The 27,688-nt window shown below is 37.4% G+C and overlaps 1 protein-coding gene across 8 annotated transcripts in view; it reads right to left on the bottom strand.

The window, feature by feature from the left end:
* The window catches only part of MPDZ (multiple PDZ domain crumbs cell polarity complex component), a 3,829,210-nt gene that overhangs the window by 1,425,913 nt on the left and 2,375,609 nt on the right, over positions 1–27,688 (bottom strand). For all 8 annotated transcript variants that reach the window (XM_044061234.1, XM_044061239.1, XM_044061240.1 and 5 more), the window contains one exon: positions 3,644–3,742. In XM_044061234.1, coding sequence (XP_043917169.1) covers positions 3,644–3,742 — 99 coding nt within the window. The remainder of the gene's footprint in view (positions 1–3,643; positions 3,743–27,688) is intronic.

Below are 27,688 nucleotides of genomic sequence, written 5' to 3'. Positions count from 1 at the left end.
AGAAATGAGTTGAGGACCTGTCAATCAAACATGCCAAAAGCACTTTTAAGCACTTAAAAGCAGGTCTGCTCGTTATGCTGAGCAACGCATCGCACTGACAGTTAGCTTGTGGGAGCGACACGCAAACGGTGTGCGCTGGGATAAACCTTAATTGGCTAGTGACACACATGTTCAGCTCAGCACAGCTAGTTGCAAACAGTTTCAGCCTGTTAAACCGGTGCTTAGCAACGGGCACGCAGTTTGCAGCTTTTTAAACACTACTCAGCTACGGGCAGTCTGTCTCACAGCAGCTTAGCTATCAGTACATTTCTGACTGTTTTTATTATTGTGTTACTTCTAAATATATGCTCCATTTCATTCCATTTTACAAAAGGGAATACTTTTACATTTGTACAATACTGTCAGGGGGCTTTTTAGTGCTTATTTACAAAAAAAAAAAAAGGTTGTTGTGGGGGCTCGAACCCTGCCTGCCTACTCTTAGGCCAGCAACTCTACCGCTAAGCTATTACTTCTTGGCTTACTTTGCATATTTAGTTCTTATATCCTTTTCCACTGACTGCTAACTGCAATTGCGCTAGTAGCACACCCGCGCACACGAGCGCACACAGTAGCAAACATTTACGGGGTTTAAAAAAAATAAAACAGGTTTTAATTTAATTTTATAACATCTCTGCACTTTATACACTGATGGTCTGTCGGGGCATGTGTTGTGTAGTGTGTTTATTCACATTTCCATGGCCTCTCGTGGCTGTTTACTTTCAGCCATTCTAGTCTTCCGGGGGCGTGTCCGCTTGCAGGGCTTAGCCTACGGACACGCCCCCTACTCTCTTACACGGACCGTGTAAGAGTTACTAGTGTGATTCAGCATGCCTCATGCACCTCATGCATATGCATGACATGCTGACATCACACCGTTTAACTGCAGCCTCCGTGTAAGAGTTATAACTCTTACACGGAGGCTTCCTGAATCCGGCCCCTTGTCTTAGTGACATTCAGATAACCCTAGATACTGGAATCAAATCAGATTATACTGAAAAAAGAACTGCACAGACTGGATCCAAACAAAACACAGGAAAGAGACAGAATTAGGAAAATGACCTGAGAGAACTTCAGCAAGAAGTTACAGTACCATTACATCTATTATTCACTAGATCATATAAATATAGGGAGATTCTTCAAGACTGAAGACATGTACTTATTAAGCCTGTTTTCAAAGGGGAATAGGACATACCTAGAGTCATACAGACCCTTAAGTCTACTTTCATGTTGTGGAAAAATAATGGAAAAGGTAATATTGGATAAGTTACTGTCAGAACTGGATAGGCTGGGACTTGAAACCATATATCAGCATGCATATGTTGAAAACAGATCTATTACCAACAACAATATAATACCAGCTATGAATGAAAAATTCTACTGTGATGCAATTTATATAGATTTAACTTCAGCATTTGACAAGGTCATACACAAACACTGATCAATAAAGTAGTACAAATAGGTATTGATGTACTCTTGATAAGATGGATAGCTGCATGGCTTGCAAATACATCATGGTAAGTATCATACAGCAACTGGACAGGTGAAATCCTTGGTTACAGTCAGGGTGTCCCACATGGCTCTGTCTTAGGCTATTACTTAGTAACAAGCACACTGCTCACGACAAACTGGAACAAACGAACACAAGAACGGCAAACAGAAAAAAAGTCTGAGTTCTGTTTTAATACAAAATAATGAAGCGCTTTTCGTTTGCTTCTAAAGCAAACTTCTTCAGATTTTGCTGTGGCAAATTATATTGAACGCTTATAACTACCCTGGTATAAATGAAGCTTGTTCCATCAGCTGTATTTTGAAATTGAAAAGTTTGCAAAGATGAAAATGTTTTACAGTTCTTTAGGTGTGTCCCATTCATAAGAATGATATTTTTTAAGTATTGAGCAATTTTAAATATAACTGTAGAATGTGTTATATTTTATTTTAACTTGAAAATGATAAGATTTTTAAGTAATAAACAGATATTAGATAGGTTTAGGGTTTACGTAAGTTAATACTGTCTGATTTGCACTGCTTCACATATTGTAACTTTATAGTAGTGAGTAGCAGTTTTAATGTGGGAGTGTTTCTTTAAAAGTTTCTAAGGTGAGGAGGTTTGTGGTGATAGGTAAAAAGTATCACCTGTTGGTATTTAAATGCATTTTATTGTATGGTGCATTTGTAATCTGAAGAAGTTTGCTTTGGAAGCAAACGAAAAGCGCTTCATTATTTTGTATTAAAATAGAACTCAGACTTTTTTCTGCTTGCTGTTCTTGTGTTAGTTTGTTCCAGTTAGGCTCTTACTTGTTTAGATTGTATCTTTCAGGCCTAACTACTGTCTACATGTAGATGATATGAAATTGGGTAAACTGATTACGTGTTACAGATAAGGCATGTCTGCAAAACAACTTGACTAAATTGACCATTTGGGCACAGGAGAAAAATATGCTTATAGATAATCAAAAAATAAGTGCATGAGATTTGGGAGACATAAATTGAAAGGTGAATATTTGATTCATTTAAGGACCTGGGTATATGGTTAGATTCAGCTATGAGTTTTTTTCTAATCATATCAACCAATTGCTTAATGGTAGTTATAGAACTATATAGATTTTATAAAAATATTTATAAAGTCTAGGAAATTAAAAATGATGAAGCCATTGTTTGTTAATTATATTAGACCCAAACTTGAGTATGGAATAACAATATGGAAACCCTATAAGAAAACAAGCGTGAGTAAACTGGAAAGAGTACAGCGGAAATGTACCAAGGGCATTCATGGATGTGAAAATTTAAGTTATTATGAAATACCAAAATATCTGAACTTGTACAGTGTTTCTTACAGATATCTAAGAGGCGATCTTATTCAAGTATATAGGGAATTTACAGACAACTATCTCTGGGAATGTTTGGGGTTATCAAAAAGTACCAGAGAATCATCAGACAACCTATGGAGAAGATTCTATAGGAATCAGAAGTGTACTAATTGGTTCTGTGACATAGTCGTTGATGCATGGAACAGATTACCAAATTATATTACAGCAAATACTAGTTTAGATATTTTTAAGAACAGCCTGGACACTTATTATGGGAACAAGTGTTTTTGGTATATTGGAAAGCTAGAAGGGCATTAATGGCCATACTTGAAATATTTGTACGTATGTATTCCAATGTCCAACTAGTGCTTTTCTTGAAGTACAGATTCATATCCATTAAGAAATGTTCTTCTTTAAGAAACTTGAGAAATTTGTACTGCCTGAGGAAACATTCTGCTTCTCAGTACTGTGCATTACTTATATATAGCATGCAAAACACAGCTCTTTTAACCACCCATAACAGGAGGATCCTTTAAACTTGATTATATGTAAAAATCTGAACTTTTAAATTTTACATTCTGACCTTTCTTTCCCAAGACTACATTCCCAGACACTGCATTTGTAAACATCTGAGGCTGATACATCTTGGAGAAAAATTAGTCTAGTATTTTGTGGCAGTCTGGTACGCAACAGTTAATTTATCATGCAAGGTTCATAATCCACAAATTATTTTCCTATACTGAATCATACTAGCCTTACATATGGGAAAAACAGGTTGAAAATATTCCTGGACTTACCGTCTTGGCTGACTCCAACTGTTGTAAGCTGCAGTATTTTGTAGCTCACTCTCTTCTCCTTCTCCCTCTTCACGCTCTGGCAACTCTTGAATCTCATCACTAAACCAAACGGGAGAAAATTATTTACAGTTACTACAGTGGCATATTACAGCCTCACAAATTATTGTCATCATGTTAATCTTGTGCATTAAATGTCTGAATTTAATCAGTGGAAATCTCTTGCAAAACAAGCAACAAGGATGTAATTGCTACCACATGAGTTGGTCTTTGAAAGCACCCTCCACAGTGTATAAAACAAATAAATATTTCTTCAGACCTCTCGCTCATGTTTCCACTGTGCTAGAACATTTATAGCATCTCTGCCTCTTCAGACAAGCCAACTTCATTTTATATACTTGGACAAACATTCTATATTTTCTGCTCTTTACTCTACACTTTCTCTTTGCAAGAACACTTCTCTAGAAATATCCTCTTTGTAAATCATGCCTAATCTGACTTCCACAGCGTAATCTACTGACCAAGAATAAAATTTCTATTTCCAAAGTCTGTAATTTTTTGACTTGTTTGCTGTTGATTTCAGTGTTTGCAGTTATTACTGATTTTATATATATATATATATATATATATATATATATATATATATATATATATATATATATAGAGAGATCTATTTCTAAAGCTCGAAGTTTCAAAACTTCAAACAGCTGAGACCAGAAGATGAAAGTTCTGCAACTCAGAAAAAGAAACAAAAAAAAACCCAAACAAAAAAATGTTTACCTTTTTACAGGGGTCAAGCCCCCCCCCCCGCACTCTCCCCACACCCCCTGCTAAATAAATATACCAACGAAGTTACACCAAAACTAGTTTATTCGATAAAGCTTTCGGGTCTACACCCTTCATCAGTATAATTTTACAACAGAAATGAGACATTTAAGTAGGAGAATCAATTAAACAAATGCTTCAGCCCAACCCACTCACTCACTAGCCTAAAATTATTTAAAAGGGCAACCCCATACACACAAGAGAATTTTTATATATACATACAAAGAATTTAAATTCACTTTAAATATATCTTAAAAATAGTTTAAAAATATATGCACATATATATATACATACAACACATACATGCATGATTCACATTATTCAAATAAATTAATTTAAACATATATTTAAACCTAAAAAATATATAATTATTATAATAATAGAATAATGCCGTCTTACTATAGCTAACAGCTTCATAATTTTTCTCTTTGCTTCTTCACTAATAAAGGTTTTAAGTTCACAGCATTATTCAAACCTGGACTCATGTCTGCTTGAAGCCTAATGATCCATTCCAATTCTTTTAATTCTAGGAGATTATTAATGTCTCCCTTTCTTATGCTAATATTGACTGCTGCCAATACCCTAAATTTAAATATATGATTACTTCCTTCTTCCATAATATGCTTACTTAAAGCATTAGTTTGTAGCTTTCTTCTAATGTCTGACTTGTGTTCTATTATCCTTTCTTTGAGTTTTCTAATAGTTTTGCCTATATAAAATGAAGTGCAAGCTAAACACGATGCTAAATATACAATTTTTTCTACATTGCATGTGGTCAGTGTATTTATTTTATAAATCTGTCCATCAGTAGGATGTTCAAAATAATCTCTACCCTCAAATAAGTCATTGCAGCATGAACAATTATAACATTTCCTTGTGCCTATCTCTTTCTGAGTTGTAGGTTTACTTTTGAAATCTTGCCCTTTTAAATAATTTTAGGCTAGTGAGTGAGTGGGTTGGGCTGAAGCATTTGTTTAATTGATTCTCCTACTTAAATGTCTCATTTCTGTTGTAAAATTATACTGATGAAGGGTGTAGACCTGAAAGCTTTATCGAATAAACTGGTTTTGGTGTAACTTCGTTTGTGGTCTGAAACTGGGTACTATCACTACTGTGTTTCAAGATTTCGTTGTTGTGGTGTTTATTACCCGCACCTGCTAAGAAGGAGAAGCTTCAGCCTGAGGAGGATCGTGTGTCTTTTGGTGGTGTTTGGAGGTGTGGAATTACTACCAATTGAGACTAACTAACTTTATATATTTCTTCCATTTGTCACTTGGTTTTGGCTTTAAGTGAGTATGGAAGTAGCTAAGGAAGCATCTAATAATTCCATTAAAAAACTGCTAAAACTTCAAGAGAATCCTTTATTTAAACTAGTGTTTGAACCTGTTCCTGAACAAGTTATGATGAATAATGAAACTTTAGAATTTAAAGAGCAGCTTGGCATTTTAGAGAAGAAAGTGCAAAGCTATAAACACATGCAATGGCAGAGGCTCAGTTTCCAAGCATATATTGAGCTGGGTATTGTGCCAAGAGGCTTAAGAATCTTGAAAATGCCATCATATGGCAATACTTATAGTGACTCATTAATGCAATGGCAAAAGCTTAATTTAAAATTAAGCGCAGACTATATGGCTCTAATGAATACCTTTTTTGAGCCTATAGAGAATGCACTACTAGAAGAAATAGATGTATTAGAACAAAGAATAACATCTATGCCTTGCTTTAATGAGCTAATAGAACTTTATCAAGATTTTTTAACACGTATTGAAACACTAGACTTGAAATTGCAGCAAAGAAAAAGAACTAAGCTACAAAGAGACATGTTCGATTTTAAGCATAATCGAATCTTCTCCTGGCCAAGAGAAGCACCTAAAGGTGTTGTTAATAATAACAAGATTCAACCTAATATTCAAAGTAACAGAAAATCTAATACATTAGATCAACTGGATACTTTTGAATCCACTAATGTATTATCTAAAGATTCCACACAATTTACTGCAGTTTCTAATCCTGGTAGGATTAGTGCATCTGTCACTTTAAGAACTGCTGAAGCTGAAAGAAGACGAGATACGCATGTTAATGACGACGACGTTAATAAAAATGATGCAGTACGCCCTAGAGTGAAAACCAACATGGTGCCGGAACTAACAGCAGGCAAAAAGAAATTAATCCAAAAGGAAATTACTTCGCTTTCACCTTTTTCGTTAAAACTTCCTGAGAAGGTCGTTTCACCTTCCATACAAAAGGAGACCCCTTTTTTATTCCAGCAGCAACATCTACTGAAAGCGAGCGGGAAACGGAAGGTCAGCAGTCCATTAATTCACGAAAAACCGAACAAACGCTAACTAGAGTAATCAAAGGTACATTAAATTTATCTAACATTATATTAACAGAAGCGCAAAGCTCACTTTTAAGCAAAGGGCTAAAATTCATTCCGAATAAGAGAGACAACGTAGTGCAAGCATTGATGGACTTGAAAATGTTTATACGTAGTATTGCACTGAAACTGATTTTTAAAAATGAAAATGAACACAAGCCTGTTTTTAAAAGATATAGTTTATTTATGCCTTTACTATGCCCAATTTTGCTTGATTTTTCAAATGTAGTTGAGTGTGATATAAGAAATTATTACAAAAGTAGAACTTGTAAGAAGAAAGTTTAGAATATCACATATCAGGAGAACTTGGCCATGAATGAATTGATGATTAATGATGCTATTGTGATAAAACAAGCAGATAAAGGTGGTGCAAGTGTGATCATGAAAAGAGATGATTATTATGAAAAATTCTATGAGATCTTGAATGATGAGGGAACTTTTAAAGAAATTCCATATGTCCAAGTGCAGAAAGTTACAGCTGATGTTAACATGATGATTTATGATTTACAATTAACAAATGACATTAGTCTGGAATTGTTTAATTATCTGACTGTTTCATGCCCTAGAATACCCCAAATTTATGGTAACCCCAAAATACATAAAGATCTGCTAAATCCACCCCTGAGACCTATAGTCTCAGGTGGTGGATGGACAACAGAACCCATTTCCAAATATCTACAGAATATGCTAGGAAAGTATTTAAAAACTTGTAATACAGTGTTAAAAAATACTGATGACTTCCTGGAATGCCTGTATAAATGGCAGTCTGAAAATAATATGGACAATTGTATTATGGTTACTTTAGATATTACATCCCTATTTACTGTTATCCCTAATGAATATGGGGTTAATCCAATAAGGAATTTTCTAAATAATGAAATAAAAATGCACAGTAGGGAAATAGAAACTTTATGTGCGCTTTTAGAAGTAGTATTGATGCACAATGTATTTATTTTTGATCAGAAACTATTTCTACAGCTTAAAGGTGTTGCGATGGGTACATCAGTGGCAAATACTTATGCCAATTTAGTACTATATGAATGGGAGAAAGAAGTGCTAATGCATAATGACAACCCTTTAAATCAGATGGTAGTTTTTTTTACAAAAGATTTGTCGATGACTGTTTTTTGTTATGGAAAGGTACACTACTAGAACTTGAGGAATATGTGCAATACTTAAATAGTTCAACTGATTTTTTGAGATTTAAACTAGAAGCTTCTAAGGATAGTATTAACTTCCTGGATGTAACACTTTCAAAAAATAACAACAAAATAACATCAAAGGTATATAGAAAAGAGGTTGACTCTAAGATATATAACTAAGAATAGTATGCATGCACCTCATATTTATAAAGGTGTTATGAAATCACAATTTATTAGACTGTGTAAGTTAAACACAGATGATGGTAATTTTATTGAGCAAGTTAACAGCATAGCTCAAGAGTTCCAAGCAAGTGGATATCCCCTAGAACTTGAGCAGGAGTTAAATAAAGTTATAATAGAAAGAGAAGGATACTATAAACCTATATTGTTAGGAGGTATAACATCTGAAAAGGATAAAGTGTATAAAGGTAAGGAATATGTAAGGTATATAACTACCTATAACCTTAATACATATAATGTGAATGCTATATTAAGAAAAAACTGGCCTATACTGTTAGCTATGCCTGAAATTCAATCTATAGTGGGAAGTAAACCTTCTTTGGCTTATAGAAGTGCTGAAACTTTAAAACAAAAGCTTTGTTATAAAGATTTCAAGAGTAAACCTACAACTCAGAAAGAGATAGGCACAAAGAAATGTTATAATTGTTCATGCTGCAATGACTTATTTGAGGGTAGAGATTATTTTGAACATCCTACTGATGGACAGATTTATAAAATAAATACACTGACCACATGCAACGTATAAAAAATTGTATATTTAGCATTGTGTTTAGCTTGCACTTCATTTTATGTAGGCAAAACTATTAGAAAACTCAAAGAAAGGATAATAGAACACAAGTCAGACATTAGAAGAAAGCTACAAACTAATGCTTTAAGTAAGCATATTATGGAAGAAGGAAGTAATCATATATTTAAATTTAGGGTATTGGCAGCAGTCAATATTAGCATAAGAAAGGGAGACATTAATAATCTCCTAGAATTAAAAGAATTGGAATGGATCATTAGGCTTCAAGCAGACATGAGTCCAGGTTTGAATAATGCTGTGAACTTAAAACCTTTATTAGTGAAGAAGCAAAGAGAAAAATTATGAAGCTGTTAGCTATAGTAAGACGGCATTATTCTATTATTATAATAATTATATATTTTTTAGGTATAAATATATGTTTAAATTAATTTATTTGAATAATGTGAATCATGCATGTATGTGTTGTATGTATGTATATATGTGCATATATTTTTAAACTATTTTTAAGATATATTTAAAGTGAATTTAAATTCTTTGTATGTATATATAAAAATTCTCTTGTGTGTATGGGGTTGCCCTTTTAAATAATTTTAGGCTAGTGAGTGAGTGGGTTGGGCTGAAGCATTTGTTTAATTGATTCTCCTACTTAAATGTCTCATTTCTGTTGTAAAATTATACTGATGAAGGGTGTAGACCCGAAAGCTTTATCGAATAAACTGGTTTTGGTGTAACTTCATTTGTGGTCTGAAACTGGGTACTATCACTACTGTGTTTCAAAATAAATATACCAACTCAGAGATTGCACTACAGTGAGGAAAATGATAAATATCCCATTCAGCGCTATACGGCGATCTGCATTCAAAATGTTCGAAGTTTCAAAACTTTGATCTTCTGGTCTCGGCCGTTTGAAGGTTTTAAACTTTGAGCTTCTGCAGAGGATCCATATATATATATATATATATATATATATATATATATATATATATATTTACTTATTTATTTTGTATTCACCTAGACTGTACCTTGTATCTGAAAATGGTCCATGAGATCAGTGTTCAATCCCAGTTAACAAACTGAAATTGAAATAATATAAAAAAAGATTATTAAAAAACATCTACAAGTCTTGCTGGTTCAGTTCTACAGAAGCATCAAACCCTGACTCTAGCCCCAGTGATGAGTTTGGTTTGCATAACTCATTAGGAGACAGGTGATAATAGACGAAGCCAAAAGGATAAAACTAGCTGCTGAAAGCAGCATGGGTTTTATGAGTAGACCAGTGGTAGCATTTGGACTCCATGAAAGGATAACAGTTAACTAAGAGGATATATGAAGAGTCACAAGCAAGAACTAAGGTAGGTATATTCTTCAACAGCATGCTAACTTTAAACAGAGGAATCATGGTGTCCCATGTCTACTTTATCTGCTTTATACTCAGAGTGTCTGACAAAGAAAATAAGGGACTCAGAAATTTAAGGATATAACGGATATGTTACTTGCGGTGGTGGTGCTGCGGTAGCGTTGTCGCCTCACAGTAAGACGCTGTCCAGTTCAATTCTCAGCCAGAGCGTCTTCTGCGTGGAGACATGCGCGAATGGGCGTACCTTCGTTGAAGGTTGTGCATCAGGGCTGGTAACTCAGCACGTAAAAATCAACTACCAATCATTAGCGGACCGGAGTTCCGCTGTGGCGACCCCTAATCAGGAAAAGCCGAAAGACACAACAACAACAACTGATATGTTACTTGAGAAAAGTTAGCCTTATTCACAAAAGATATTATATACTTGACAAATCCAGAAAAAGACATTTCAGTATTGTGGAATATTCTGAGACAGTTTTAGGCCTTTTTAAGATGTACAAAATGAAAATAAAACAAAAGATATAATGGTAGACTATGCATCCAAACACACAGATTGTTCAGCAAGATAAGATGAAGTATTTTGCTGCATGGATTAAAAAAGATTTGATTACAGCAGCTAAAGATATGTGGGAAGATGCTAAACAAAAGATAATATAAAAACTGAGGAGTTGGAAGCTCTTGATTAAGATTATGGAGAGTAAGACACAAGCACTGAAAATGCTTCTAGTCCCTTTAGTTTTGTATACAGATCAAGGGTATGTTTTATCAACCATAAAAGCTGTGAACCATCACAAACAGGTGAAAGAAATTATTTGGGAGGGGAAGATTTAAGTAGGATAAGTTCTCTCTCTCTCTCTCTCCACAGAAAAAGGAGGATTAGAACTTTCTGAATTGAAGGGATATTTTAGAACCATGTGGTTAAGGCTCAGATACATAACACAAGCAGAAAGTTACAATCCAAAGTAAAATAAAATTATGATGAAATAAGGAGGGGGGAGTTCAAGAACCAAAGAGAGAATAGGATTTTGGATGATGCAGGCCCTTAAGGAGAAAGTACAGTTGTGTAACTCCTACTTAGCTGTTACAGTAGATGTTTGAATTTTTTATTGCCTCAGTGACATTTTGAGATCTGCCAAGTTAACCCAACACTGGCCAGCTTTCAAAAGCATATACTCCCTTTCCTCGCTCTTCCTGTGACAGCTGACTGGCTGAGCATATCCTGAGAGGGAAGATTTCAGCTATAACAGGAAGTGAGTGTTCACGGTTTTTTGCTTCCACAAAGGAGGAAGACAGAAAAATACCTGAAATCAGAATCATCTAGCAAGAATACATTTGCAGTCAATCACAATACCGTATAAAAACAAATCTAACAACAACTGAATCAGACAGGTTGAAACCCACCTCAACTGGGTTGGTGGATGGGTGCTGCCATTCAGGCAATGAGGAATTCGAACATCTACTGTTACAGGTATGTAGGATTTTCACAACTGTACTATGTTCATCATTCCCCTGACTCAGTGGCATTTTGGGTAGATTTTCAATGCTTACCCTAACTGGCAGGTGGAAGGATAAGGATCCAGGAGCCTGCTCCAAACCTTGAAAAGGAATCCAGTCTGTAGTGATTTGTGAAGGTATGAACAGAGAACCAGGTTGCTGTCTCTAGAATGTGTCTAAGGGTCCACCCCTTTCTAATATGCCATCAAAGATGATAAGGCTCTAAGTCAAGTGAGTCTTAACACAACCCGATCCTTGTACAAAATCAAACTGGGTTGGCCCACCATGAGAATTTGCAGCTGAGAGACTCACCTTGCAGATATCAGAACAATGAGTAAAACAGTCATTAAAGTAATGAACCATAAATCAGCCTGAGAGGCAGGTTGAAAAAAAGGTAAGGTCAATTTTTCAAGAACAAAGTTGAGATTCCAGGCAGGAGAAATTTATTTTCAAGAGGGTCTCATGTGCAACACTCATTTCGTAAACTGTTTGACCACAGAAGGAGATGAAAGAGGGGAATCTATGGGCAGCCAAGCTGAAATTGCCGCAAGGAGCACTTTGATAGAAGCATATGACAAACCATCCCTAAGCAACTCACACAAATATTTCAAAGTCAGAGGGGTCGAAACTTTTTCAGAACCTCAACTATTGGGTATGCACCACAAGAAAACATCTTCCACTTGTAATATTTTCTAGTTGCAGGTTTTCTTGCATCCTTAGATACCTGCTGCACAGCATTATGGAACAACTGCCTAAACGTTATCAAAAAGGGGGTAATCCAGGCTGTCAGTTGCAATTGCTTGAAGCTGGGGTATACCATTCACCCATGATGTTGTGTGAACAGATCCAATATTTGAGAAAGCTTGTGGTAAATGCCCTTGGCCAATTCCATTAAAAGGGAAAACCAACAACTTAAAAGATGGCTGCACACTAATCAAAAGTTTAATTTCAGCTCTCTCATTGTGAAAAAAAGAAACTGAGAGAAGGGCCAGCAACTCTGACAGTTTTTGTAAATTCAGTTACAGGCTAGAAAGTACACTGCCTGTATGCCAGCAAAGATGAAACTTAGACTGAAAGAAAATCAACAAGAAAAGATGAAGAGAAAAGACTGACTAGGAAGAATCTTGCATCTGTTGAGCAAAAAGCAGATCAAGCTCCAGCTTTGGGGCAAAACATGGCTTTCAGTAATCTAGAGGAAAATTAAATCAAATGTGCTCAAAAATAAACAAAACAACGAGGGGGTATATCAACTCAAATAACAAAAGGCTGGAAAAATAAAAGAAGCTTGAAATAGTTATTCAGATGAACTAATAAATATGCAAATATCAGAGGCTGAAATAAAGAAAAGGCTGGCTGAATATCAGACTGCTCAAGAAAAGGTGTTTCAAGAAATAGTATAGTTACAGGACAGAGCACGCTGGGCAAAGTAGATTTTCTGCAGTACCAGAGAAACAAGGTACAGACTGTATTAATCTAAGCACCTGGACTGGTATTCCACAACAGGATTTCTTAACTGAAACTGCACATTGTGTTTGCGCTCCAAACCAAGCCATGAGAAAGGAGCCAAGGCCTGTATCAGTAAAGATGCAATCATACCAGTAGAAAGTGTTGATGACAACAAAACTGTGGCAGAAGGACAAAATATTAAAAACTGGAGACAGTACAGTAGTTGTGGAAAATGATTATTCATTGTACACCAGGCACAAGGGAAGCAAACTTATCTCAGCAATCAAGAGGCAGTTGTAAGATTCAAGCTGTTGTATACAGCTGTCTTCAGAATATCTTTTCTTGGAAGATCAAAGTAAATTTTGATGCAGAACAGGAGGAAATCAGGAGTATCTTGAACTTGAACTGGAGTCTGAGAGTGGTAGATGAAATGAATAGGAGGAAGACCAGCAACACTGAGTTAGTTAGTAAATGTAGGATTACAAAGAATCAATCACATTTGTGAAATATGGCTTTACGAGAAAAAAGTGGAAAGACTGGACTTTTGTTGAGTTTGTTAAACTCGTAGGGACTGAAACATGAACAATCCAAGGCATGTCATTAATGTTTGGAAGGGTACTAAAAAGAAAGGGGTGAAAAAAGTAACCAAGTAAAACAATATTTTTTTCTTAACAGTATTTGTATAAAAGTTTTCAGGATATTAATTCCATGTTATATAATGACACCTTTTGTGTATGCAAGTAAATAAGAAAGCTTTGAATTTAATGAAAAGTTTTCCTTTATCAAAATAAATGTGCAGTATGAATTGACAGGTGTGCAGTTGCGGGCAACTCTAAATTTTGTTCCTATGTTTCCATGGAGACAAACTGACAAAAAGGGGTAGGATATAAAAGTTGGAGCTCTAAGGCTAAAAGTTAATGTTTTCTGAAAGAATACAAGCTGTTTTTTACATTTGGGAGGGAAATAAACATAAGACAAGAAGAGGCAGCAATAAGTCTAAGTAGCAGCATAGGTTATAGCATGCATCTTAAAATGGATAACCATAATTTCAGATTAGGTAATGCCTGTGTGTGCAGATGCTGATTTGGGACAACTGTTACTATTAGGAGGGCTAAACTTCATTATCCGAAGAAACACAGTTTTTGTGCGTTTGTTTTAAGATAAAAGGTTATGGGGATGTTCTGGTACCGTGTTTTTTATTGAGATGTTTCACTAAGAAAGAAATGTCTTGTAAACTGTGACATAGGTTCAAATGCATATGACAAGAAATAACTGTATAAAAGATCAACTGACAAAATATTAGTGGGCACATATAACACAAAATCTGGAAACAGATGTTTAAAAAAGTTGTGGGAATAATAGCTTTTTTTCATAATGGCTACATGAACCATATTTAGTCTGGAATATGAATGGCCTCACAGGTACAGACAAAAAGGAAAGAATACAGAATTATATTAAGAAATGCAAGGTGCAAATAGCAATGCTACAGGTGAAGTATTTGTAAAGAAGTAAGAATATCAATTTGATAAAAAAATTTGAGGAGGGATATTCAGAAGAGTAGCAGGGACTCAGAAAAAGTGGGGAATGTATACTAATTGCTAGAAGAGCTCCAATAGAAGAAGAAGAAAAATGATAATAACAGTAGATTTGTGGAAGTAATGAGTACACTGGCATGTATTTATATTCCACTTAAAACTGTTACTATGGAGCTTAAGAACATTTTGGGGGAAATTAATCAACTTCCAGCCTGAAATATTACTTACAGGTGTGGAATGGAATTTGATCTGCAACAGTGAGGATATAGCTGGAGGACCTAGAAGGGAAAGTACAACAAAAGACCCTGTAGCCCAATGCTTGTAGGTAGGACATCACACTAGTGATCACCAGAAGAGGACCTGGAGTCAATAAGTGGTGAAGAACTTTTAAGGCATGAATCTCTGCCAACATTTATGTTTATGTGCTTTGGCATGTCCTGAGGAACCCACAAGCCTTGGGCCTCACCTCCCATTGACACTACTCCCCATGTAAAATTTGAAGAGTCCATCTGGACAGACTAAACTAGGGTCTGAAGACAGAAAGGAAGTCCTGGATTCACAGACACCAGATCCCTCCACCACTGCATCTCCTGTTTCACATATCTCAGTACCGGTACTGGGAAATCCAAGGGATGAAAGTACTTGGTTCAACGATCCTTCAAGTAGCATTGAATTTCTCTCACATGTGGTCTGGCCAGTAGTATCATAAGGATCACTGATGCCAAGAGGTATAGAACTCTGAGAAACTCTCTAGCTGAGGCTTCTTCTAAAAGAGATAAATCCAAGAAAATGCCCTGATAAGTCAGAACTTCTCTCTTCTTCTAGAAGAGAGAAAGCCAAGAAAATGCCCTGATAAGTCAGAACTTTGTCTTCTAGCAGGAACGCTGCCTTTTTTACTCTGTCTACCCAACACCCTAGGAAAACTATTTATTGAAAGAGTGTGAGGCAAGACTTCTGAAGGTTCAATTTAAAGCCTAGGAGGGAAAGGAGGCCGTGTTTGAGTACTTCAAGCACCTAGATACAGAATCTGCACAAATCAGCAAGTCATATAAATAAGGAAACATGTGAATGCCTATATTTCTACAAAAGGCAACCACTGGGGCCAGACACTTTGTAAACATTCAAGGTGTAGTTGGTACCCAAAAGGGTAATGCAGAAAAACTGATAATGTAAGCCAGACACAAGAAATCTCAAACATTTCCCAAAACTGGGAACAATATGAATAAGATGGTACATGTCCTTGAGCTCTAGAGTCACTACAAAACAGTGGTCTGGAAGCAATGCTATGATTGACTGTGTGGTGAGTATTTTGAACTTTGGAACTTTTACAAAAGTGTTTAGAAAGGTCAAATCTAGAATAAGTCTCTAGGAGTGCTCCTTTTTTGGTACCAAAAACACTCAAAAGTAAAATCTTTTGCCTTTGTATATTGCAGGCACTGGTTCTATGACCCTTGCTTCTACAATGTGATGGAGTCCTGGAAGAAACAGCTCCCTCTGTTCTGTTGGTGTGATTAAATTCCCCTGAAAGGAGTAGGATATTTTATCCACTGTCAAGTGTATCCTTTCTGAATTACACTCAGAAAACATTTATCTGAGACTAACTGCGGCCAGGATGCAGGGCTGAAATGGAGCCTGGGCTAAGGGAGAATAGAAGGAAGGGCAGGAGGAGGGTGTTGCTCTGTAATTCAGTATAATTATTCCTTTGCAGGGGGTTGATTATTTTTCAGAAAGGAACCTTTCTTGTTTAGTTTCAAAGAATTATCCTCCTATCATTTCCTTTTGGATCCCTGACTTTTGTTTGGCTATTATTTTTGTTTATTCTACCCCTTGAATGAAAACACCTTGTTTTGGGGGAACTTGGGAACATAAAACATCCTAGATACCTCATGGGTGAATTTGCCTCTATCGTCCCACTATTTCAGAATCTCTATAACAGAGGACTCAAACACCAATTCAGAACTTAAAAGTGCATTCACAATTTTGGCTTTAAATCTTCAGAGAATTTCTGATTATGTAACCAAGCAGCCATCTTAATACAACAAAAGAAACAGAGACTTAACACTCACTTCCTGTTACAGCTGAAGGCTGTGCTCTGAAGGCAAAGGGAGGGGAATTTTAGCTTTTGAAAGCTAGTCAGCACTGGGTTATCTTGCGAGATACTGCAAAATGCCACTGAGGCAGTGGGAATGATGAACATTAACAACAACCATAAAGAATATTATACTGATAAAAGCATCAGAAATTATTCTGAGGACTAAATATAGAAATGGAGAAAAAATGATTTTACCAACTGGAATGACTATGAGCAAGGTCGTAGTAAATAGGCACAGGATAGTTGACTTTATTGGAGAAACTTAGCAAACCAAGATATTGGGATTAAGTAACTATGGAGGGAAAGGTAAGAGAGTGGAATAAGGCCAAGCAGAAGTTTAGAGTGCAGGTTAGAGACTCCCTTACCTACTGGGGAATAACAACAAGACTATAAAACAAAGAGAAAGAGACAGGGAAGGGCTAAGTGAAAGACCTGCTCTGGCTGAGGTTTTGCTCGTTAAAAAATGCATAATTTGTATGGCATACAAAGTACTGCATGACAACTAAACGAATCAATCAGAAAAGGTTAAAAAATGAAAAGAAACAATAGAAAGGTGATACACAAAGCAAGAGTGGGAAGACATCTGTATGGCTCCTAAATACACAACAAAGTTCAATAGGTTTGTGATCTTCACATGGAAGTGTTTGCATCAGTATTTTTATAAGCTAAGCAAAATTCAGTGAATTTTTTTCCCCATTAGAAAGAAAATGCAGGAGGTGTGATGATAGAGATTTATTTAGAATGTTCTTTGTTTGCAATGTTTTACTACAGAAAACCATAAGGGTAGCTAGTGCAGTAATTGGCAATATGTATTCTCGGAATGTAAAGAGTTGGCAGACTTTAAAAATTCCCTGCAGAATACTTTGCTAGAAATGCTGCTGAAGCATACAATTGTAACTAAGGAAATGATTCTTTTGAGCTAATATACAGGATCTGAATAATCTAACACCTACTATGCCTTACTAAGTTTAATGTTATTAGCTGACAAAAAAACAACTACGACGAAATCAAAATCAAAATCTAAACAAGCTATAACAAAGTAATGAATACTTTAATGTCTATAAAATAATTGGAGATGAGATCTTTAGAAAAGAGAAGGAGTAAATTATACAAATACATGGAATTTGTGGGAACAATGTACACAGAAAAATGCACAGTTAAATTTAAAGGAGGCAGGATTTGAACAATTTATACTTTGACAATTTATGTAATGTTGGAGTAAATGACAGTTGACAAAAAAGAAGAAAATAAGGTTCCTGCTCTGTTTCTGCCATTTTTGTCACTTTATCTCCATTTCCCAATGACTTTCCCTTCTTGTTTTTTGTTGAACCCTAGTGGAAAAAATTACAAAATCAGAGGTTAATGGGTATGACTGGGACTAAAAAGAAAATCACACTGTATGAAGATGATGTCCTTAGAATCATTACCCAACATGAGAAGGACCAGAAGAACCTGTGAGGAATAACAGAAAAATATGGGAAGGTTTTGGGGAACAACTAAACAAAGATAAAACCAAGGCTTACAAGCAGTGAAAGGGAAGGGTAGGGAGGAAGCTGAAAGATAAAGGGCTCCAAGCAAATGAAGTCCAATACCTGAAAATATGGATAAGAGGCACAATGGAGTAGACAGTCACAAATGCATATGATAATTTTTAAAAGATAAAAATGCATTTGCAGTCATGGATCAAAGAATAAAAGTTTTGCAGATATGCATTATGCCACAACTACCAAATGCATAGCAAGCCTTTTGAACCCTACCTAATATAATCAAGCTAAAAAAAGTTGAAACAGAGGACCTGAAAAAAAATGAGCTACAAAAAGTGAGGAAAAAACAATGACTGGGAAGAGTAATAGGTTCATAGGTAGTTACTAGGCTATCGGCCAGGAGGCATAATTAAGCCTAGCCAAAATTGTCTTGGCTTTCGCCACCCATGTAGATTAAATTCCTGCTCCTCTATCGAGCAGAGCCATAAACGTGATTCCAGGGGTGAATCTCCTATTACCCATCCATTCATCAAGGTTTTTCTTGAGTGCTAATGATGAGCTCTGTTTGATGTAGATGGGAATTTTGTTCCAGAGCACTGGAAGTCTCTGGGTCAAGAATCTATCCCTCCAGCATGTCCTATTTATTGATGTGGTGAAGTTTTGGTTCTTAGAGCGTGTAGCTCGGGGTGATTGGGATTTTTTTAAGTGGAGCATTTCCATGAATTCTGGGTTTGACATAGCTTTGTATGTCAGACAGAGATCTCCTTGGAGTAAGCAGTATGCAACCGAGTAGAGTTGGAGTTTCTTGAGCCGGTTGGCATAGGACAACTATTTGAGGCCAGCAATCCTCTTGGTGAGGTACTTTTGGGCCAGTTGTTGCAGGTGTCTTGTGAGATACATCCCAAACTGGGCATTGTAGTCAATGAGGGGTCTGATAAGTGATGAGTAGAGGGGGGACAATGACTTTCTTTTTTCTAGATGCGAACCCTTTTGTGATTAGGTGGGCCATGTAGAAAGGTTTTCTGACCACTGTGGCTATGTGAAGGTCACTTATCACACTTCCTGTGTTAAGTGGACTTCCCCCTATTTAGTAATTCATGGGTGCCGTGTTTTTACCAAAGGGGATGACAATGCACTTTTTGGCATTTAGTTTGAGGCCATGGTTTTGGCACCAGGTATCTGTATCAGTGAGGCCCTTTTGCAGGATGTCTACGTCAGTAAGGGAATTGATTAAGGCACCCAGTTTGCAGTCATTTGCGAACTTGGTTAGGCATAGAACCTCAGTGTTCGTTTGCACTTCGGAGAAGTATATACCGAACAGGAGAGGTCTCAAGACTGAACACTGGGGCACTCCACTTGTTACTGGTTTGGAGTCGGATCTGGAGTCTGCAACTCTTACCGTGTGGGTTCTGTCAGTGAGCCAGTTGGCCACCCATCTTGTGACGTAAGGGTTTATGTTAAGGTTGGTGAGTTTATCTACAATTCCTGAATGGGGGATAGTATCAAAGGCTTTAGAGAGGTCCTGGTAGGCTGTGTGAACCACCTTGCCTTCGTCTATGACCTTGGTAATGAACCTTTACAAATCCAAATTGGGTAGCATCCAAAGTTTGGAGGTTACCAATGTCTTTGTTTATGAGTTCCATGATGATATGCTCCATGGCCTTGCAGACCAGGGTTGTCAGACTAATAGGTCGATAGTTCCCGGGGGTCTGTGGTGGCTCCCCCTTTGTGGAGTGGGATAACCATTGCTAAGCGCCATTCAGTGGGCACATAGCCTGTGGTAAGGCTGTGATTGAACATGGAGTTTAGGTGGTGGGCTAGTTCATTTTGGAGTTAGTGTAAGAAGCAGCCTGGGATGTTGCCTGGTCCAATGGATGCTGTGTTTTTGGCTTTAGAGAGTGCCATTTTTACCTGTGTGTTTGTGATTAATGGTGCTCTACAATCATTTGGTATAGTTATAGGCCCTTTGGTAAAGTTAGCACTGAATTTATCTGCCAAGATGTTGTCAATATCAGTTGGCTCTGTATATTTTGTGCCGTACTGCTGTAGCTCAGGGCAGATCTGGGTGTTGCCATGGAAATTCTTGACAAAGCTAAAGAATGCCTTGTGGTTGTCTTTGTAATCAGTGGCAATTTTTTTTTTCAAAATTCGCTTTGGAGGATTTTATGAGGGATCTTAGCTTCTTACTGAGGCTCGTCAGGAAGGTCCTACATTCATGGTTTTTTTTTTTTTGCAACAGTTTCTTCCTTCTGTTGTAGAGTTTGTTAATGGCAGGGGGCCACCAGATTGGCTTCCTTTTTTTGGAGGATAGCGTCTTGGTTTTGTTAGGGATAACACGATCCATGCACTCATGCAAGTGTTTGTAAAGTGCATTTGTATAAGATTCAGCAGTTGTGACTGTATTATCCGTCTGCAGGAGCATTGCGAAGTTAGCCACTTCTGTTTTGAGTAGGGTGAAGTATGCTTTGGAGAAATTTTTTACTACGGTTTCCTTGTGTGGGGGTGGGATTGGGATGTGGATATCTAGGGTGATTAGTTTATGGTGTGATCTAACCAACGAGGAGCTGATCTCTGGAGTTGAGCACCGGTCACTCATGTTGGTAATGACCAGGCCCAGAATATTGTTGCCCCTGGTGGGGGTGTTGACAAGTTGATCCATGGCATTAGAGTTTATAAATTCCAGGAATTGTTGAGCAAAGGGATTAGTACAAAAGTAGTTTTCCCAGTTATGTTTGGATAATTGAAATTGCTCATTATTAGGCTATTTGGTTGGACCCTCATTTTCTCCAATGTCTCCAGGAACAAGGAGTGTGGGTCCTGGGTCATGGTGGGGGATCTATAACAAGCTACAATTTGGAATACATTTTTGCCTAGGGTTAGTTGCACTAGGATGATCTCAGAGACATTATGTTGTGCAACTAGCCTGGAGGTGTGGGTATCCTTGATGAATATAGACACACCTCCGCCCTTAGTGTTTCGGTCCGGTTTTGTGGCTGAAACTTGTGGTATGAATTATAGCCTGGTAGTCTTGGGGTGCTCTTGGGAGCCTTGAACCAGGTCTCAGTCACTGCACAGATATCGATGTTCTCCAATTTGAGGAGTGCCTCGAGTTAGTGCATTTTGAGGTTTAGACTCCTGGCATTGAGCAACATTGCCCTCGGTTTTTTGTCACTTGTAGTTCTTACGGTGATGGGTTTGTCTTTTGAGCCTTGCCTAAAAAAGGCACTATGGGGGTGACAAGAGCCTTGGCCGATATCCGGAATCCCAAGGGTGATGGGTGCAGGCCATCTTTGGCGAAGCATCGTGACCTGTCAAGCATATCATCCCAGGCACACAGATACTGGATCCCCTTTGAATGACACCAGAAGCTTAGCCAATTGTTGAAGTTGATCATTTTATCTTGTACTGTGGTATCTTTCTTGGTGAAGGCAGGATGCTACTCAGGGCTACGGTCATACCTGCCTGGGCTACAAGATCAGAAAGCTCTTCCATGTCTCCTTTCATGTAGTCCAGGGAGGTACGTCTCAGGTAATTCACACCAACATGTACAATGACAGAGTCATACTTATAGGTTCATAGGTAGGTACTAGGCTATCAGCTCAAGGGCCTAGGTAACCCTAGCCAGCAAGATACCATAGCTTACGCCACCCAAGAAAGTTATTTTCCTGTGTCACTGTCCGGCAGAGAGAGACACAGAAGTGATCCCCGAGGTGTATTTCCCATTTCCCATCCACAAATCAAGATTCTTCTTGAAGAGTGTTAATGAAGAACTTTGCTTGACATAAATGGGTAGTTTGTTCCAGAGTATAGGAAGTCTCTGGGACAGGAATCTATCCCTCCAGCATGTCCAGTTTATTGTGGTGACAAGGTTTAGGTCCCTAGAGCATGTAGCTTGGAAGAATTGGGATTTCTTTAGGTGTAGCATGTCCAACAGCTCTGGGTTTGACATAGCTTTATAAGTTAGGCAGAGATCACCTCAGAGTAGGCGATATGCTACGGAGTAAAGCTGGAGTTTTTTGAGGCGGTCAGTGTAGGGCATTTGTTTGAGGCCAGTAATCCTCTTTGTGAGGTACTTCTGTGGCCTTTCCAGCTGCTGCAGATGTCCTGTGAGGTACATTCTAAATGGCATTGTACTCTATAATGGGTCTAATGAGTGATGAGTAGAGGGGAACAATGACCTCTTTTTTCCTGGATGAGAACCCTTTTTATGATGAGGTGTGCCACGTAGAAGGACTTCCTGACTACTGTGGCAATGTGACTATCAAAGGGGAGACTACTGTCCACCTGGGTTCCAAGGTCTCTTATCACGCATTCGGTGTCAAGTAGATTGCTGCCTATGTGGAAGTTCATGTGTACAGAGTTATTACCAAAGGGGATGACACTGCACTTTTTGGCATTGAGCTTGAGGCCAATACTTGTACTTACTTTGTAGTGACCTGAGTGCATGCATTATGTGGTGGATTCTGGCACCTGACAAGCAGCTGACAGTAACCTTCTCTTTGTCCAACCTGGTGAGTGGGATGTCAGTGTGCCTAATTGTAGAGTCACTTATGACTAGTGTGTTGGGTATGGTGTTTTGCCTTATGGGCTGTGGTTATGTGGCACACCAAGTTTGTGGGCTATGTGTTGTTTGGGATGTGCTGGTGGGAGGAGGTTGCTTGTGTGTCTGCTTGGGAGGTCTCTGTTGCCTAGGCAGATTTAGATTTTTACTCAGAGCCTCCGTATATGCCTTGGTGTTTCTATGTGTGGATATTGGTCTAGTAGGTCTATGTGATGTGCGTGGGGTACTGTGAGTATTTACCTTCTCCTCTTGACCGTCTGTTCCAGTCTTGGTTGGAGACAGCTTTGCCTCTTGATTGGTTGTATACGTGTATCTCTTGCAAGTATTAGTGTTTGATGGTAGGAGGAGATGGTTGTCTGTGTACATGAGGCAGTTGTAACATTGCCTCAAGATTCCCAGGTAGACTGGAGAGTACACCGGGAGCTGTCCGTTGGACATGCCTGAATAATCTGTAAAGACTGTTCTCTTTTTATCAAGTAGGGATGTATATAGACTATTCCCTTCTGGTTACCGAGGGGGTTGAGTGCTGGGGGTTATTTAGTGTTACAGCAGATTTGGAACAAGTGCTGGGCTAGAAGATGTGGGTCTGAGTGTTTAGGCTGAAAGATTGACTAGTTATAAGGGCTGAAAAACTGACTAGTTATAAGGGAAAAATTGAAGAGCAGACTTTGTGGAGCTGGGGATAGGTAACCCTAGCTAACCAGCGCTGTGCGGTGCGCACAACCACGCATATGCAGGTTTTTACAGCAGAAAGATGAAAGGGATAGAAATTAGCCCAAATTGGCCAATAAACTACAAATTCTGAGCTGAAAACCATTCCTCCAGGGACAAATAGGCTGCTCAAAGCTCCCCACTCTCACTGGTGAACAGAGAAACTTCCTTCTGTTCAAGGAAGATATGGGCAACACAGAAACTGCAATACAGCCCTGGATTCAGCAAACTCTGAAAACTGGACTCTACTAGCTTCAGAAAGGCGGGAAACAAGTGTACATATAGGTTATTTTTTTGTTTTGTTTGTTTTTTCAAGACGTTAAGGTAAATACAACAAAATAATCACTTTAATGCACAGTAAAACGGCTATCATGCTTGAGCGTGTAGCCTACAACAGTTAAAACAGTTTAAATGCTCAAAGAAATTATTTTAAAAGTGCAAACAGTAAGTACAACAAACAGCTGAAATAGGCTTTTTAGTATCAAATAATGCAGCTGTTTAGCAAAAAGCAGTGCAAGCTCCAGACATGACTTCCAGTAACCTAGCGGAATATATAAGGCGACTGCATATAGACCTGATTAAAATAAATGAAACACTGACGGACTACTTCAACTGAAATAACAAAAGGCTGGAGAAATGGAAGAAGCTTTAAACAGATAGTCAGGTGAAGTGATAAAAATGCAAAACTCAGAGGTTGAAATGAAGAAAACGCTGGCTGAATATGAGACTGCTCAAGAAGATATGTTTCAAACAATAATAAAATTAGAGGACAGAGCACACAGGAAAAAAACTGAGATTTTCCACTGCACAAGAGAAGCTGGAAGGAACAGACTGTATTAATTTTATGAAAGCACAAATAAGCAGCTGGACTAGTACTCCACAGCAGGAGATATTAACTGAAACGGCACATTATGTGTGTGCTCCAAACCTCGCTTTGAGAAAGCAACCTAGACCTTTAATAGTAAAGATGTAATCTTACCAGCAGAAGGAGTTGATTCTGACAAAACTGTAAAACTGTGGCAGAAAGACAAAGTACTAAAAGTGGGAGGCAGCAGAGAGTTTGTGGAGAATGATTACTCACTGTACACCAGGCAGAACAGGAGTAAATTTATTCCACTATTCAGGGAATGTCAAGAAGAAGGCATGAGATTCAAACTGCTGTACCCAGCTATCTTCAAAATATTCTTTCCTGGAGGGGTAAAATCATTTTTTGATGCAGTACATACTAATGAGGAAATACAACAGTTTGTCTAACAAAAAATGAGCTGTGAAACAGGAGGAGATTCTGTTTCTTGTTCTTCTGGTAATTAAGACCACAGAGAGACTGTGCTAGTGAAACCTTTTCCAATGTTTCAATATAAATTCTTGAGAGAAGTACTAAAGAACAAGAGCTGACTAGAAGAACTGAGAGTATGCTGGAAATTAAGCAGAGACGGGACTTGGGAGATAGAGATGAAAAGGAATAAATCCAGTAACTTGGAAATTGACAAATGTGGGATTACAAAGCAATAATTATATTTCTGAACCATGACAGAACAAGAAAATCTGGAAATACTGGACTTTTCTGACTTTGTTAAACTTGTATGGGACTCTAAAGCATATGCCCTACTTCATCTCATTAATGTTCGGAAAATACTTAGGAGAGGGGAAGATAAGAGAGAAAGTTAACTGCATGTAAAACCATTTTTTTCTTAATAGTAATATTTTTATACTGCATGACTTTCTTTGCATGCTATAAAGTATTCTCAGTTATTTTAAGTGTAATGCGGATACGAATGTAAACAGGTACTCTTGTTTTTTTTTCTCCCTTTTCTCGTTCTTCTTGTTCAGTTTTAGGAAATGTAGGCAATGCAATCTTAAAAAAAGAAGAAAAGTCTGTTCAAAAGAACATGGCAAAAGAAAAATTCATGTGCTTTTTCTCATTTATGCATACGGGAATGACTGGATTAAGGCCCTTAGCTTGATTTAATAACAACTTTTAAGAGAAAGCAAGTAAATGAAAAAGAACACTGAATATTATAAAGCATTTTTCTAGCAAACAAATGTATGCTTAGTAGCAACTCTATATCTGGTCCTCGTGTCTCCATGGATACAATCTGATAAAGTGAAATGGCTAGGAGATAACGTTTTCTGAAAGCATTCAAGTATTGTCCCACATGGGAAAGGTATAAAGATAAGACAAAATCAGACAGCATTTATAGAAGCACAGGCTGTACCATGCATCTCAGCATGGATAACCTTTAGTTTAGATTAACCTAAGTCTATGAGTGTGGCTGTCAGTTTGGGATATGTGTTCTTATTAGGAGGGTAAAGCTTCAATATCTGAAGATGTACATAGTTTTGTGTGTTAAAGTTAATAGGTTTTAGAGGGTATTGGGTGTATGTTTTTTTTTTTTGTTTTTTTGAGGGCTTTCAATAAAACAAAACGTCTTGTAAGATGTGACATAGGCTCAAATGGATAATTAAGAAACAACTGTATAAAAGATCAACCTGCCAAATAGTGTATGCATGTAACACAAAAACTGGACCTAGACACTTAAAAATGCTGTTACACATAAAAGGTGAGAATAATAACTTTTTAACATGATGCTTTCTGTAATGTCTTTAAATGCCAATGGTCTCACAGATAAACAAACAAAAAAAAGAAAGTGCAGTGAACTATATTAAAATGTAGACGGCAAATAGATATGCTACAGGAGACATACTTGGAAAGAACTGAACATGTGAATTTGATAAATAAAGGTTTTCAGGATGGTTATTCAGCAGAGTAAGGAGTACTTACATTAATTGCAAAAGGAGTTCCATTAGTGATAGACGAGAATAAAAGCTATAGTAATGGTAGAGTTGTCAGTAAGGTGCTACTGGCAAGGGAGGGGAATTACACTGGCATGTACTTATATTCCACCTAAAACTGTTATAATGGAGCTTAAGAAAATTCTGGGAGAAACAATCAGCTTTCAGCAATGAATATTGCTTGCAGGTGGGGACTGGAATATGATTTGATGCAGTGAAGATGTCTCGGGGGGGGGGGGGCCCAAAAGGGAAAATATAACAAAAGAGGGTAGATTTTTGAAGACATTTATGAAAACATTTGGCATGGAAGATGTGAATTCAGTACTAGGAGTTCAGAGTGAATTTACATATTATTCCCCAAGATACAAAAACTGGACTAGGCTAGACAGAATTTACATTTCACAGGAACAATTGCATTTAATTAAAGGTCATGATACACGCCTAATACTATTTCCGATCATGTGCCAATAATAACTAAAATAAAAACACAGGGTAATGAAGTTAAAATGAGGCAGTGGTGCTTTCCTACCTATCTTTTGAAAAGAGAGGAATTTAAGGAATGGGTAGTGGAAACTATTCTGGAGCTATTAGAGAAAATAGATTTTTTTTCTGAAAGTATAGCTAAGGAGAGGGATATGATTAAACTGGAGTTTAAAAGTAGGGTGGAAATAAAAGAAGGGGAGAAATGGTTAAGAACTAACAAGAATTATTTAGAGGGTCTGGAAAAGGTTTGACAAATGTTAAAGTACTGCAGAAGAGAGGGAATCTCACAGAACAAGAAAAAAGCAACTGCAGAATGCTAAACAGAAAATGAGGAATTGCCTCTATAATATACGAGTTAGAAAGACTGCTGTTAAGCAACCGTTCTTTGATAATTCTACAGCACAAAAACTTTTAGAACAACTCAGACAACAGAAAGTAGAAAGGGCTGTCGCCAAGTGCAGGGAGCCTACAACAAGGCAGACAAAAAGAGATCCTGTAGAGGTATTAGAAAGATTTCAGAAATTCTATGAAAGTCTGTTTAAAGCAGAAAAACATGGAAATCAAGAAATTACTAAAAGTTAAGACAGGAGAAGATATGATAAAAATGCTGATGTATAACCAATACACATGAAAGTCCCCAAGAGTAAATGGTATTCCTGTGGAAGTTTGGAAGCTAAGATGGAAAAAATTGAGAAAGATCTGGAAGGTTTTGTTTAACAGTATTTTAAGAGAATGGTTTGCTGTTTTTTAATGGTGGCCCTGATGAAGACCTAGGGGACATGTTAGTCTCTGAGGGGGTTTGAGCCCCTGATGAAGTAATACAGGGAAGAAGATCCCTTAAAATGAGTTTATTCCATCTTCCAGGGCTTTCGGATTAAAGGTAGAGCAGGTTTTGCAAGACGTGTCCAAGTGCCTGGCCCCAAGGCAATAAACGCACTACTTGTTGGCATCTGAGTTTGGGATCTTATGCCCACATGAAGTG

The sequence above is a fragment of the Protopterus annectens genome, chromosome 2.part0 (assembly GCF_019279795.1).
Source record: "Protopterus annectens isolate FY-2018-M chromosome 2.part0, PAN1.0, whole genome shotgun sequence".
Lineage (NCBI taxonomy): Eukaryota > Metazoa > Chordata > Ceratodontiformes > Protopteridae > Protopterus > Protopterus annectens.
The sequence above is the reverse complement of the archived record's forward strand: the minus strand, read 5'-3'. Positions and strand labels throughout refer to the sequence as shown.